This window comes from Sciurus vulgaris (assembly GCF_902686455.1).
Source record: "Sciurus vulgaris genome assembly, chromosome: 10".
Taxonomy (NCBI): Eukaryota; Metazoa; Chordata; class Mammalia; order Rodentia; family Sciuridae; genus Sciurus; species Sciurus vulgaris.
Genome location: NC_136470.1, coordinates 74545204 through 74560099, shown reverse-complemented (window position 1 = coordinate 74560099; position 14896 = coordinate 74545204). Strand labels below are relative to the sequence as shown.

Here is a 14896-nt window from a genome sequence, read left to right as displayed (position 1 = left end):
TTTGAATTATACCATTTAAATTATCTTTTTCTCTTTTTCTTTTTCTTTATTTCCCTCCCTCTCTCTCTCTCTCTCTCTCTTTCTTTTTTTCTTATTGTGAAATTACCCAGAGGTGTTTTACCATTGAGCTATTCTTTATTTTGAGATAGTGCTCCTAAATTGCCACTGCTGGCCTTGAACTTGTGATCCTCCTGCCTCAGCCTCTCCAGTCTCTAGGATTATAGGCCGGGGCTACCACGCCTGGCTACCATTTTAATTCATTTCTGCAAACACCCAGACAGAATAAAATTCATGCAGCCATCAAGCTAAAAAACCCCAGCCCACGTAGGCCAGGAGTAGGGTCAACCTGCTCCTGGTTGCATGAGTACAGACCCACGCTGCACCGGCTACTCACCTCCACCACAATCCCCAGGTCCTTGACATAGTCTTTCTCTGTCTGTACCAGCTCATTCAGGACAAACCTGAGCAGGAGATGAAGAACAATGAGCATTTCTCTTTATTGTTAAGCAAGAAATCTTCACAGTTAAGGTCACAGTAAAGTTACTTAAGCACCTTATGACAAGACCACCGAAAAGCACCCCAGAAAGTTGCTCACTGCTGCTCTCTGAGGGCACAAGGCCAGCAAGCACTCAAGTCAGACAAGGATGATGCTCACTGCCTCAAAACCTCTTTCTACTTTTTATGCCTCTTTCTCCCTGAATGACTGCAGAGACACAGGACAGGAAGAATGACAACTGCTTTGGCAAAACTGAGTTATAGAAGCTTTGTAGCCAAGGGACAAATAGGAGACTTTCATTCCTTCACTTTAGTTCCACTCTTCCTGAGGAGAGGAGTGAGACGTGTTTGATAATGAGATGTTAAGGCCCCAGAACTGCCCATATGGAGAGAAACTTACTCTACAATCTAGAAGCTACAGTTATTCAGATGGGTATCCATGGTAACTGGCCTAGAAAATCCCCAGTCAAGGCCAGAAAGGCTGACTGCAGACATTCCTCACTCACAACTTTGAAGGCAGCACTCAGCCCCAGAATGCAGGATTGAACAATGACAAGGACACTTGCTTTCTTGGCTTCTTTCTTAGTTATTTCTACCTCTTAGAGCATTAAATATAGGCCAGTTGTTATAAGCATGGGAAAACCCAGATGAAGTTCATCTGGGTTTTCCCATGCTTATAACAAGGTAGGTATTGTAAAGGCCTACTTTATCTGAATGAAAATAGTCAGATGGAAAGATTGCCCAAGATTATAAAGCGAGGGACAGAGACGGGATTTGAACCCAGTTGTTCAAGAGTCCAAAGACGGAGTTCTTTCATGTAGCTCACTGCCTGGTAAATGGCTTGAACTGGCTCTCTGGAGTCCCAGAAGCCTAAGTCTCAAACACTCCTCTTCTTCTGTCTGACAATGAAGACCTCTCCATAAAATGCTGTGGCTGTGCACAGGGCAGGGCTGCTCTGAGCCTACTGAAGTCTGACTCTTACTATCTGATTTGAAAGAGTTTTGCTTGAAGCCACAGAAGTACATTTTTGGCCCAAGTGGCAAAAAGGGATAAAGTTCTGAGATGTCAAAGAGGGGCCCCAGTGCAGGGGTTGTAACCGTTTTGAACCCAGGAAGCAATTCGGCTAAAATTCTTGTTCTCTATGACGCTGAGGAGCCATCAAATCCCTGGGGGTCTAGGGGCCTTGGGGCCAGGGGAGGAAGCAAAGGAACACATGCTTCTTTATCAGCCTGCCCAGCACTTCCAACCAGCTCCCTCCAGCACAGACCAGCGAGTGTTTCAGGCCACAGGAAGGAACTGGCAAGTCCAAATAGAAGCATTCAAATATATCTTTAGCATGACCCAAGTATTGCTTGGAAGACAGTGGTTAAAGAAAACCCACAGGAAAATGAAAGTGGAAATTTGGGGCTGGGAGGGCCCTCTGGAGATGAGGCCCACTGCTCTGTCTCCAGGTGATATTTTTATCCTCAGCTATTTGCTGACAGATGGGTGCTGGCGAGGCTTGTCAGCCTCTAGGGAAGGAGACTATACCAGGTCTGCTGCGGGGACTTCGACTCTTTTCCCTGGAGGGGCTGGAGAAGTATCTGGGGAAATCAGGACACATTAAAAGACATTCTGAAAAGTTACCTCAAAGATTTAACTTATATTCACCTTAAGGGAGTGCAGGATTAATTGCCAAATGAATGGATAATAGTTTACTCTCCAAGTTCAATTCTTATCAGTAAAAGCTACAAATAAATGTTGTTCTTTGGTCCAAGTGAAATTCTTCCAGCTATAGGTTGGGCCCACTTCTAACCTCTCCCTAGGTAGGGAAGGGCTGGTCTCCCCCAGGAAATCCGGTAGATCCTTGGCACTGGATGTTCCCTCTGCCCAGAACACTCTTCCTCATGGCTAACTCTTTACCTGCTTCTGGTCTTTATGCAAATGGCAGAACCACTTCAAACTGCAGCCCAGCCTCATCCACACTCCCGATCTCCCTTACACTGCTCTCTTTTCTTTTTCCAGCTTCCAACATACTGCTTAATTAATTTTGTTGGTCTGATTTCTCCCATTGAGATGTAAACCTGCCAGGAGAGTGAAGACTTTCTTCTGTTGTTACTGTTTGTCTTTTTCACTGACGGATCCCACTGATGGGAACAAAGAGGCAGTCAACAAATACTCATTGAGTGAATGAGGGACTATAACGTCAAGACAAGTAAATCCGTTCTCAGCTACTCCTCTTTTTCCCATGAGGCTCTTTGATGTCTTACTGTCATTTTCTGGATTGAGTCTTGGTTCTCTACAACCCCCAGCCCCTGGTCTCACATAAGACTTACAACTAAACATCTGTACATCCTCTCTTTCATCATGGCTACAAAATACAGCAGAATAAGGATGATATACAGTAAAAGGGGTAAGACATTATACAGCTAGATTTTCAGGATAGCTCAGGATGTGAAGAAAGAGGGGTTTTGGTGAGAATGGGATGAGGGAGGAGCAATGGATCCCATGGGTAAAAGGGCAACACACTTTTGTGATCCATGGTAGTAAAATAGGACAATACCATATTTGGACAATGGCTTCTATAATTCTCATGGGCCCAGTCAACCTGACTGAGACGAGCCATTGTCTTTGCCAAGGACTGCTGGCCACGTCACAGGTCGCTTCCCTGATGAAAACTCCTGCCTCCTGGATGTAAGCCTTGCTTTGGCCTGGCTGAGAGATGCTAAGGAGAAGCAGTTTTTCACAAGTCCTAGGAAATTTCCCTTTGGGAATGGCATTTCTCAATCTCGATTCCATGTACCAACTTCTTGGAGTTCCCCCTGAGCACTCATAAAGCTGCAGGAGTAAGCACGGAATGACGGAGTTTGTGTGCCTCGAGCTCTTCCCCACTGTGAGGTGGCAGCTCTGCTCTGACACCAGGCTCCAGCTATGATGTTTCTACTTAAAATCCTAAATGTTCACTCTGCACACTTCCCAGTAACAGAAGGATTTGGCCTCATTTAGTTTTGGCTAATTTTGATGTCTATGACCTGGCTAAAGGAGTGAGGAATTTGAGGGAGAAGGGCAAACAACAGAGAGGGACCCTGCATATCTGCCTACCCCACTCTCCCTGCTGCTCACAATCTCACGTGCTGAGCCATGTTCAAACTCACTGTCAGCACAGTCAAACCCTGAACAAGAAAATTAAAGTTATGGAGGAGTTATGGTTCTGCATTACTGACATCTAGTATCTTTCTCATCATCTCAAATAAGAGGAGGCATAGAACCTGGATGTGGATCTTTGTGAAACAGTCTGCAATTTGAATTGCTGCATTTTACCACTAGCCATTCAAAATGGAAAAGTAGTTCTTGTGGAACCAAATGGATGCAGAATTAAAGCCCTTGTGGAGGGGTGGAGATGGGCCCTGCCTGGCAGTACCACAACTCCCTCCTGCAATCCCTCTGGTGACCTCCATCAGGCTTTCTGCCATGATCAGGGATTCTTTGGTACTACAGACCCATTTCAATGGTTCCACAGTTCCCTAAAATCTGCTGTTTCCCTTTTATCAGCATGTGTAAGAGTTCTAGCAGATCTTGATTATAACCACACTTTGCTATTAATAGCTAATACCTAACAGGAGACACTCCAGCCTAAACTTCATCAAGTCAGTGCCAAAGTAGCTTGCTCTTTATTACTGTTATGCCCTAGAGATCTAGGTCACCTTCACTTAGAAAGGATGAGATCAGAGAGGAAACTGTCTCAATGTCCCCTGGCCTTTGCCCATGGCCCACCGCATCCACGCGTGCCCCAGGGTGGGAGCTGGGGGAGCCACTTACATCCTGCCTCTCAAGGCCTTGGCCTTCTGTTCTTCTTCCAAGTTTCTAGGAGGAGTAGGTGGGGTCATCCCCTCATTCAGGCAGCCTGTAGGGTCTTTTAAGCTCCCCCGGTAGGTACCTCCTTCGAGAGTCTAAAAAGAGAAGAACAAACAGCTTCAGAGAAGTGTACACTGGGAAGTCATTTGGAAGCCCCGTGTCCCTGAGTCTGCCCATGGCCAGCTTGAGAAGTAGCAGCCAAGGCTGTTCTCACTGACCACAGTGAAGCAGTAGGAGACTAGAGACTTTCACCCTCCTGCAGCAGGGAGCTCGGAGTGTCGCCTTCTTAGGCAATCAGGATGTCCTTGGCCTCCGTGTGCTGCCAACTTGCCAAGCATAATGAAATTGTCCATTGTCAAAGCAACTTATCTCTGGGTAAGGGCTCCAGAGGGAAAGATAATCATTGCAGTTCTGTGCCAAATAAGGAGTTAGAAAAGAAAATCTGTTGTAAGACAATCAAAAGCAAATTGATAAGGGAGTGGGAAGATAGACCTCAAAACAAAGAATCATATTTTGTTAAATTAGTCTTTTGAAGAGGACAATGAGACGTGGACAAGAAAGAGTCTGTAGATCTAGCCTTTTCAAAAAACATCTCTGCTAAGGTTATTTATCAAAGGCTTTCTTCCATTTATTAATTCTTCTCATTTCTTTTAAATAAGGTGCTACAGAATTAAAAAAAAAAAAAGTTAAATGACTCAATATAGTACTTTAGAAGGAATCCAGGGTAAAGGAACCTAAATTCTAATTCCAGAGTTTTACATGGGACAGCTGAAATGGTCCCATGCTTCAGTTTTTCTCGATTTTCAAATCAAACCTTTCTATACAGATTTCTAAGGAATACACAGAGACCAGAGTTGTATAACCTCTCTGAAAAGTAAAAATGCTCTGCTGTGGTGAGCTGCTTTTCCCCTGAATGGCATTAAAAACAGCATGAACACTCAAAGAGAAGTCAAGCTAACATTTTCACAAGTGCCCCGGGAGGACTAAAATGACACCTAACAATTGATTATGTGAACTGACAGAAGCCACGTGGATAAATGGTAAGATGGGAGATCAAGGTCAAGGTGGGCAACTGTAAAACAAGCATGGGAGACAAATCCAAACCTGCCTACCCCAGCCACAGGGGCTAAATGGAGAGGTTTCACTTAGTCATCTAGTAGTCTCTCAAAACATTGGCCCTACAGTTAAAGTCACAAAGATCAAAAAAGTGCCATGCAAAAAGGTAGTAGGAACAACAGGTTCAGCCTGGTCTTACATGATCTGCACTTGGCATCATCTTGTCAGTCACTCTCTGTTGCTGGGTTTTGTTTGTTTTTCTGTTTCATGTGTGTGTGTGTGTGTGACACTAGGCATTGAATCCAGGGGCACTCTACCACCAAGCCATATCCTCAGCACACCACCCTCACTTCTAAAAATTTTGAGAAAGGGTCTCACTAAGTTGCCCAGGCTGTCCTTGAACTTGTTATCCTCCTGCCTCAGCCTCCCATATAGCTGTGATTACAGATGTATGCCACCATGCCAGTTTAGCTGCTGTATTTCAACAGACCCGACAGAGGCAGGAAAGTCCAGGGAAAAGAAACATAAAGGGAATGAGGATCCTGATGAGACATTATGTGACAAAGGATAGAAACTCGAATCTGAAACTCTCAAAACTGAAACATATCCACCTCTCCCTGGCCTCCCAAATAGATACAATATGCCAAGGACTAAACATGAATTTGTTACCAAGGCTAGAAATTGGAATTAAGAGCACAGGGTCTTCCAGCCTGACAGTGAGAACTTCTTTCCATTTGACATAAAGGTATTTACAGAACAAGTAATCAACTACGGAAGCTCTTACATCCAGAGCAGCAGTATCGGCTAAAAATAAAGAAAGGTCGAGAAGGGTTGAGCTACATTTATAGATACAGAGTCTGTAACCTGTTATTAAGGAAATTAGAGTGTCTGGTGCCGAGGCAAGCCAGTGACAGGCAGGCTTTCCAGTGACATGTCCCCTGGTGTCATCACTAGAGACAGGCTTCCAGGCAGATGGACCCAGCTGGTGACGGATCCAATTAGTGCCTCTTACTTCTCCTCCCCTTCCCCGTTGTCTTTTTGATGTCTTGGTTCTTCAACCTGCTGAATGGTGGGGAGCTGACTGCCAGCCCAGGAAGCAGGCCTAGATCTCTGCTTACAGGGTGCTCCCACGACATATGCAGCTTATGATCCACTCTCAACCCATCTAGAGAACGAAGGATGTCTAAGGAGTCCAGAGTGTCACACAGAGAATTCATTCCATGTCCTCCTGACTGAGCAAAGAAGCCCAAGCTTTCTCTGGGGCAGGACTCTCAGGCACAGAGTTAAAAGGATAGGTTCAGTGAGAGGAGGAAAAGGGAAATAAGGGGCTTGGCTAAGCTGTATGCTGGGTAATTTGCCTTGATGGAGTTAGCTCTAATGCTGGCAGTAATCAAGTGTGATTCCCTCTTGAAGACCTAGCTGCCTGTGCTACAGTTGGACAGCAGGCTCCAATCTAGGGTAAGGAAAGGTGGCCTGCAATTAGTGCTTCTCTTGGAGGGAACAGATCAGTTTCTGCCACAGTGAGAACTTCTGTCCCACTTATGTATGCTTAGGTCCCTTATATAAAATGGTGTAATATTTGCATATAACCTATGCACTTCTTTTTGTATACTTTAAATCATCTCGGGATTACTTATAATATTTAATACAATGTGAGTGCTAAGTATATAGTTGCTATACTGTTTTGTTTAGAGAATAATGACAAGAAAATGACATGTTCAGTACAGACACAAATTTTTCTTAAATACTTTGATTCTGTAGTTGGTTGAATCCACAGATGTGGAACCTGTGGATACCAAGGGCTAGTCATTGAGAAATGAAATGGGAGGACATTCTAGGTAGCAGCAGCACAGAGAGTAAAGGTCATGGGGCGAACCATGTGGGGGAGCCCAGGAAGCTGCAAGCCCCGTGCAGGTAGAACTGAGGGTGTGAGGAGAGGGATCAGCAAGTCACTGTGTTGTGGGTGCTGGGGTGAGGAGGTGCTAGAGAAGGAAGAGTGAGGAATGCAAAAAGAGATAGCAAATGCTATCAGGCTGTTATTTTTTAGCCTTAAAAAAGGAAATCCTTCCATTTGTCACAACATGGGTGAATCCGGAGAAGATCATACTAAGTGAAATAAATACGTAAAGGAAGAGAAATATTGCATGATCTCATTTATATGTGGAATCTTTTTATTTTTAAATAAATGTCAAATATATGGGGATGAAGAATAAAATAGTGAGCTGGGTGTGGTGGCACAGGACTATAATCCTAGCCACTCGGGAGGCTGAGACAGGAGGACTGAGAGTTCAAAGGCAGCCTCAGCAATTTAGCAAAGCCCTAAGCAACCAGTGAGACCCTGTCTCAAAATATAAAAAAAGCTGGGGAGTGGTTCAGTGATTAAGTGCCCCTGGGTTCCATCCCTGATACAAAAGAAAAAAAAGGAATAATATAGTGGTTACTTGGGGTGGGAGGAGAGATCAAATGAAAAAAAGGAAAATATATAGGTCAAAGGACACAAAGTAGAAGATATGTAAGATGAACAAGATCTGGAGATCTAATGCACTACCTAAGAACACTGTTAGTAAAGTTGTATTATATTAAGGGTTTTTGTCAAATAAGTAGATTTCAGCTGCTCTACATACACAGAAAAATAACTATGTGGAATAATGGTTGCATGAATTTGTTTTCTATAGTAACCTTTTTATTATTTATGTGTACCTGATAATATCACATTGTAACCTCAAATGTGCACACAAAATATATTCTTTAGAATATGTGTACTATTCTCTGGCCAGTAAATATTTGATTTAAGTCATTCCTAGGCAAACTTGGGGTGGGTGTAGGCACAACTCATAGTGGAAAAACTGAGGTGTGGATTTTACAGGCGAGCAACATTTTAGGTTTGTGATTTGGGGGTTAAAAAAATTTTTTTTTTTGATGGAAGTCTAAATTCCTCTATTCTTAGAAAAATAGCATCTCAGAATTTCTTCCACAGAGGAATTTCAAATGAATCCAGTTCCTGAAAACACATACCTCCACTGTGGATATGATGGGGCCATTATTTTTTTCCGTCTAGACTGGAAGTTCTGCTAACTCCACCCCATTTACAGGGGCCTGCTTATCAGTTTACAAAGCATGTTCCTGCCTACTCAGTCACCATTACTTGCTTGAGATTAGGTTCAGGTGGACAGAATCATCACTGATAAGTGAGATAAAGGAGAGTCCAAGTAGACTAATTCACTTTCCCAAGGCTACTTACAAAATAAGCCAATTCATGTAAAGGACAGCAAAGCACTCACACAAGTACAGCCTGGTCCTTGCTTTGTTCTTCTGTGGCCCACAAGGCTGGCCAGGGAAGTGAAAGCTAGCAAAGCAAGAGAACCAGAGGGTGGCAAGTCTTGCTGACATGCATAGGGTACACTGTCAGGATTCCAGACCACCAGGGGGACTCAAGAACAGCTCAGGGCTGGCTCAGTGCTGCCTAGAGGCAAAGGACTCTTAGTGAGCATCCAGTGGTGTCAACCTGAGCCCAGCGACTTGTTTTGGTTTGCCACCTTATCATTAGAGCTCCGAGAGGGGTTTCCTTTCTAGAGGTGTGATCTTCTGTGCGAGGCGGGGAGAATCCTGGAGCTTCAGGACCACAGTTTAGAGACACTAGATTCTCATATGGGTAGGAAGGTCTCATTCCTTAAACTCGAGGAATAAAACCAAGTCCTATAGACTGCTAAGCAATTACCCTGCAACATCCACCCAATCACCAATCTATTAGCTGCCATGTAAGTTTCCACGTGCCCAGCACCATACTGGGTTTTGGGAGATGAAGATAATGCAGTTCCCTTTGCCCTTCACAAGGCTGCTGAAGTGACCAAGAGCTAACATTTGCTTATCAGATTACAAAGCACGTTCCTGCCTACTAAACCATCAGCATTACTGTCTTGAGATTAGATTCAGGTGAACAGATTCGTCACAGATAAGTGAGATAAAGGAGAGCCCAAGTAAACCAATTCACTTTCCCAGGGCTATATTATTGGTAGCAGAGGTAGAACAGAAACCTGGGTCTTCTGGTTCCTTACATGGCAGCTGTCCACAGGACTAGAAAAAAACTTTACTGAAAATCACATGGGGTGCTGGGCATGATGGTGCATGCCTGTAATCCCAGTTGAGAGACCGAGGCAGGAGGATGGTGAAGTTCAAAGCCAGCCTCAGCAACTTAGCAAGTTCCTAAGCAACTCAGTGAGACCCTGTCTCAAAATTTAAAAATTTTAAGAAAGGCCAGGGATGTGGCTCAGGGGTTAAGCACCTAGGGGTTCAAGTACCCTGACCCCTGCAAAAAATCACATGGGATAAGCAGAGGGAGACCTTACACCAGGCTCAAAGCCAAAGACAATACCTTGATACATAAACCAGAAAGTATGTTAGCTTTATTGGTGGCTCTTGGACAGGGAAGATCACTGCTCACACTGAGACAGAAGCCTCTGTGTGACAATGACCACATGGCTATAAGACACCAGGAACAACTTTGGGACATGGGTACATGGGTGTTCTCTTGGTCCTCAGGTGAAGCTACATGGCAGCCAAATTCTAAGTGCAGAACTTGGGACCACTGCTTGAGCAATCAATATTGATTTTTGAGAAATCAAAAAAACTATGGACAAAGGTTTAAGCATAACAGTCTCCTGTAAAATGGACTCAGACTCTACATTGGGAAGGATTTGTTAGCTCTTCTTTATACTACACTATACTACACTTTATACTCCCACCCACAGATCTAGGTTCTGCCCCCTGGAGCAGCAAAGGCAGACCAACCCTTCATTCCCACTGCAGTGTTTCAATAATTGAAAGATGGCTCTGCCATGCTTCTCCTAACTTCTCCCCAAACTGAATCTCTGTTTCTTTAACCTGATGTGGACAACATGGTACTGTTGACCTACTCTTGGACTCTTCCACTTTCTTCAAGATCATTCTAGAATGCTGCATTTAGAATACAATGTATCACACACAACTCATAACAGGTGTGGTTTGAATTTGAACACAATGGAACTATTACTTCTCTTGACCTATTCATTGTACCTTCATTAAACCAAGTCTATGATAACATTGGATATTTTGACAGCTTTCACACTGTTTTATTTGGTCAAATAAATATTCCAAAACTTTTATGGGCTCTACTATTTTTCTTTTCTTTCAAGTTAAACAACTGATGAGGAACAGGAATAGGAAGGAGTCTTAGAGGTAAAGATGCAACTTAGTGTTCTCAAACATGGCTGAAATAGTCTCAATTTTCTATTGTTCCACTGCTGTTCCACAGTGGGATGGGAAGAAAGAGAAAGTGGAGGGAAGAAAAAGGAATCAAATTTTGGTGAGATGATTCTAAGAAACAAAACCACTGCTCCCTTACTCCTTTCTTAAGATGGGCTTGGTTTTATGTTAAGCCAAAAAAATCTAATTCTGGGCTTAAGAAGCAGTTAGTGGTGGAAGTTTAAGCCTTTGTTATGGTAAACTCATCACAGAAACGATATTCATTCAGTAGACATTGATTGACAGCTGGATACAGGATTAATCAACTCCAATGTCATCCCACTTCTCCCCTTCTTTTTGTGAAATTTGTTCTTATGGAACTTCTTTCAACAACTTTGCTCAGATGCATAACACCAGATTCACTGATCACACAAACTAGAGGACTAAGGAGACTCTATAGTACAAAGGTCAGCAGTAGCAAGGGAAAGGTACCCCCAAATATAAACGAATCTGGATTTTTTTGAAACAAGTATTCATGAAGAATCCATTATGTGTAAAAGACTCCTGTATACCACTGGAGGAAAAAATATTAATGTCCTAAATGACTTATCATCTAGCTGGGGAGGTAAACTGCAAATGAAAACATGGTATTATAACAAACGGCACAACAGGGCCATCTAAGAGCTGTCCCAGGCAGCGTCCGCCATTAGAAACTGCAGTTGGATTTCAGAGGACATTTGGCCTGGGCTGGTCAGGGAAACCCTTGTGGAGAGACGAGATTTGAGTGGGACTTTGAAGGACCAATATGCACTAGAAAATCAAAAATAAGAGGGAGAACAAAAATGCAAAGGGAGCAAAACCAAATGTGTGATTTTTGAAAAGTCAATGTAGTGCCCATGAGAGCCCTTGACTCCCACTGGGAGGACAAGGAGAGACAGCAGAAAAATGGACAGACCCAAAGAAAATGACACTCGTTACTCAAACCACCCAGCCATTTTTTTTTTTTTTCCCTAATTTGAAAGGGAAATTTAGAAAGAAAAGAACAGGATCATATGTGTTAAACCTCATTTCACTATAAGCTGGCATATCTGAAAAGGAAGTAACTGGAATCAAAATTATCAACAGCCTGCTCTAGAAAGGACTCACCATCTTCCTCTAATTCCTGGGCCTGGTGGAGAAGGGTCTAAATGGCGGTGATTAACAAGACTTCCCAGCAGAAGCCTGGTGAAAGGACAGGCATTTATCTTAATGAGACTGCAGGAAAAGCCAAATGGGTGGCACAGATGAGAAAGAAAGGAAAATGCTTCACCGTCATCTTGTAGTGACACTTAGATATCAGAGCCTGGGAGTGGAAGGCAGCTCTGTCCTAATGAACTATCCAGAAATGAACTTTCACCAGCACTGTGCCAAAGTCCTGAGCCAGCTCAGATTGACTCCCCTGCCTTCAGGCGGTATGATGGTCACAGGCTAGACCAGCTTTCAGTGCTCATACTCAGTTTTTCCTCCCATGATGGAGAGAGGCACTGGGTCCCTTGATTTTTTTTGGTGAGATATGTACACACTTTTGCCCATTCCCCTTCAAAACCAGCGGTCTTTATTTTGCAAGACTGTGCATTCCCTAAATAAAATTACTTGGTGTTTTCAAAAACCCACCTGTCTCACAGCCCTGTGCACTAGCTTCACAGCAACCAGACACATGTCAGTTATTGACCGAAGGCCACTTGCCTGGGGGCCAGTGATCAGGCTTACAGTAAGGCTAGTTTGTCTGGGATACTTAATGCCTTCTGTCAACATCACAAACCCAAAAGGGTCTATTAATTGTCCATTCCCATTCCAAAACAAAGTCAAAAAGGACTCTGGGGCACAGGTTTTCAAAAACCATCATCACTGGACTTGATTCTATAGGAGAGATGAGGATAAGTGTAAATGAGAACATGGGATCAATGCCAAGCCCTGGGAGCCGCATGGAGGTGACACACACACAGAACTGCCTCCACGACCCCCACTTACCAGCTTGCTTTTGACCAACTTTTCTATTGCACTGACAAGGTCTGCAGCAGTGGGTACTTCTGTGGAAGCCTGCCGGGCTGCTAGCAAAGAGGAGGACTGCAAGACATTGGGCAGCAAAGGAAAAGCAGATTAGCAAGGAATGAGGAACAGCAATTAGGAAGCAAAACAGAAAGTTCAAAGCTCAAGGCAGGCAAGGGAAGGAAAGCTCTGTTTAGAGGGAAGAGGTGACAGAGGGAAATAGGGTTAGGAGTAGTAGGGTGGAGGCAGGCCTGCCCAACCCTGGTCAGGAAGTCTGGTCAGCAGCAAAGCGTGGATGGGACAGGCTCTCCTTAGGCAGGCCTCCAAAGGAGCAGAGAGGAAGGGTCACTGAGTTCCTGGGGGGCCGATGGGCAAGGGCTGCACCTACTAATGGCAGGGGGCAGAGACAAATGCTCCAAGGGCAAACAGGACTTAAGCCTCTGGAGCATTTCCTACGACTCTAGGGAATGGCAGCAGATAAAGCTGCCCACTGCTTTTCAGGATCTGCAAGGAATCCACCAACCCAGTCTCAACTGTGTCCAAAGCAATAAAACTGTCCTCGTTTTATTACTTCCTCACTGTGCCTAGGAAAATGCTAGGGGCGGGGCACTTTATAGACCTGGAAGCAAGACACCCCCTCCCCACATTTTCTCCCTCCCTTTCTCTCTCATTTAGAACACAATCTTTCTCTCTTTCTCTGTCTCAAGCACACACACTCCACTCCTGCCCCTCCACAAAGCTCAGCTGGTTCTGGTAAGGCCCCCAAACCAGAACACCAGGAAGCAATAAAGGCTTGAGCAGGAGCTGTATGTCACACATTGGGCAGGTATGGACTCCTGCTACTGCCAAGGGCCTCTGTGGGGTCCTCTTCCTCCTGTGCCAGTGGTAAGGACTTGCTGGTGTGGCTGTTTGCTCAGTGGGATGGGGATTCCCTCCTCAATGGAGGATGGCTTTTGCTTGCTTGCTTGCTTGGTTTTCCTTTTCTCCTTCTACCCCAGGAGAAGCTGGGGGAGAAATGGCCAACCCTGTTTCTCACTTAGGTTAGGGGAAGAATTTCAAATGAGAAAGCTCCCTTTCTAATGTATCAGTTCCTTTTCAGTCTTTGCTTCTGAGATGTGGGAGAATCAAATAAGTGCAATTAAGAAAGATACAACAATCTCTTTTTCCTCTCTTGGGGATGCAGGAAAAAGTTCATGGTTTGGAAAATCAAGTTATCATTTTTGATCTAGGAATCCTACTCCTGGGAATTTAGTCTGAGGACTAAATTAAAAGAACAAATGCTATATGTACACCACGATCTGCAGAGGTATTATTCCAAGAAGCAGACTGGAAATACCCTGTTAGGATGTACTGCAAAGGGGCTGGTCCAGCAAATTATGGAATATCAAAGAAGTAAAACATTCTCCAGGTATTAAAGTCATAAAGGTAAAATTAATACAATTCTAGGAAATGGCAGCAGATAAAGCAAAGAGCACATCATACGCACATTGTAATCGTAAAACATACATGTGTGTGAACAAAGGTTAGAGGAAAACAGGGAGGATGATTGCGTAACAGTGCAATGGATGAACTTTAAAAAGTTCCTTTTACACTGCTGCAAAAATTGTTTTTAATAAATCTAACTCTATTTGCTAGAAGTTCTGACCCTCATCCCAATTCCAAATATTATGTACAGAAGTCAAACAAGCAGATCTGAGGAGACTTATTGTACATGAAAGGGACCATTGTCATTGGTCCTATATCTGGTTAAGAAAAGGCCACCCAAATATCTGGGGTACATCTGCACTCTCAGTTAAAAATTATCCAGAAACAACACAACATCCATTTTCCCCAAACAAGTTACGTTGGAGGGAATCTGAGGGTGAGGGTGCGTGACCTCTCCTTATCTTATGCAAGCTGGCTCCTCTGAGTGGAGGGCTGTGTGGGATGGCAGATACTGGGACATGAGAGCCCTGCCCCCATAGACATGTCACTGTTTACAGAACATTTTACAAGGGCAGAGCTCTGGGAACACCAGCAGGCTGGTCCTCATTCCCAACTCAAGGTGAAGTGCAGGCATCTCTGCCTCTGGGGATCCAGGATGGGCAGAATGCCATGCTTCCTACTACTTTTCTTCCCAACAGTCCAGAGTCAGAGACCACAGCTACCAACATCAGCTCAGGAGAGGCCATAACTGTGTGTGCTTCTCATGTGCAAGTCCCAGGGGGGCAGTTACCACATCTTAGTTCTTGTCCTATTCCTGGACTGTCCTTCTAGCCAAGCA

General features: G+C 44.1%; 1 protein-coding gene across 25 annotated transcripts in view; it reads right to left on the bottom strand.

The window, feature by feature from the left end:
- The window catches only part of KALRN (kalirin RhoGEF kinase), a 647130-nt gene that overhangs the window by 64417 nt on the left and 567817 nt on the right, over positions 1-14896 (bottom strand). For 17 of the 25 annotated variants that reach the window (XM_079156104.1, XM_079156093.1, XM_079156099.1 and 14 more), the window contains 3 exons: positions 12616-12711; positions 4294-4424; positions 395-461 (listed from right to left, as the gene is read on the bottom strand). In XM_079156104.1, the coding sequence (XP_079012230.1) occupies positions 395-461; positions 4294-4424; positions 12616-12711 (294 nt within the window). The remainder of the gene's footprint in view (positions 1-394; positions 462-4293; positions 4425-12615; positions 12712-14896) is intronic. The other 8 variants (XM_079156108.1, XM_079156109.1, XM_079156084.1 and 5 more) reach the window with 1 other exon arrangement.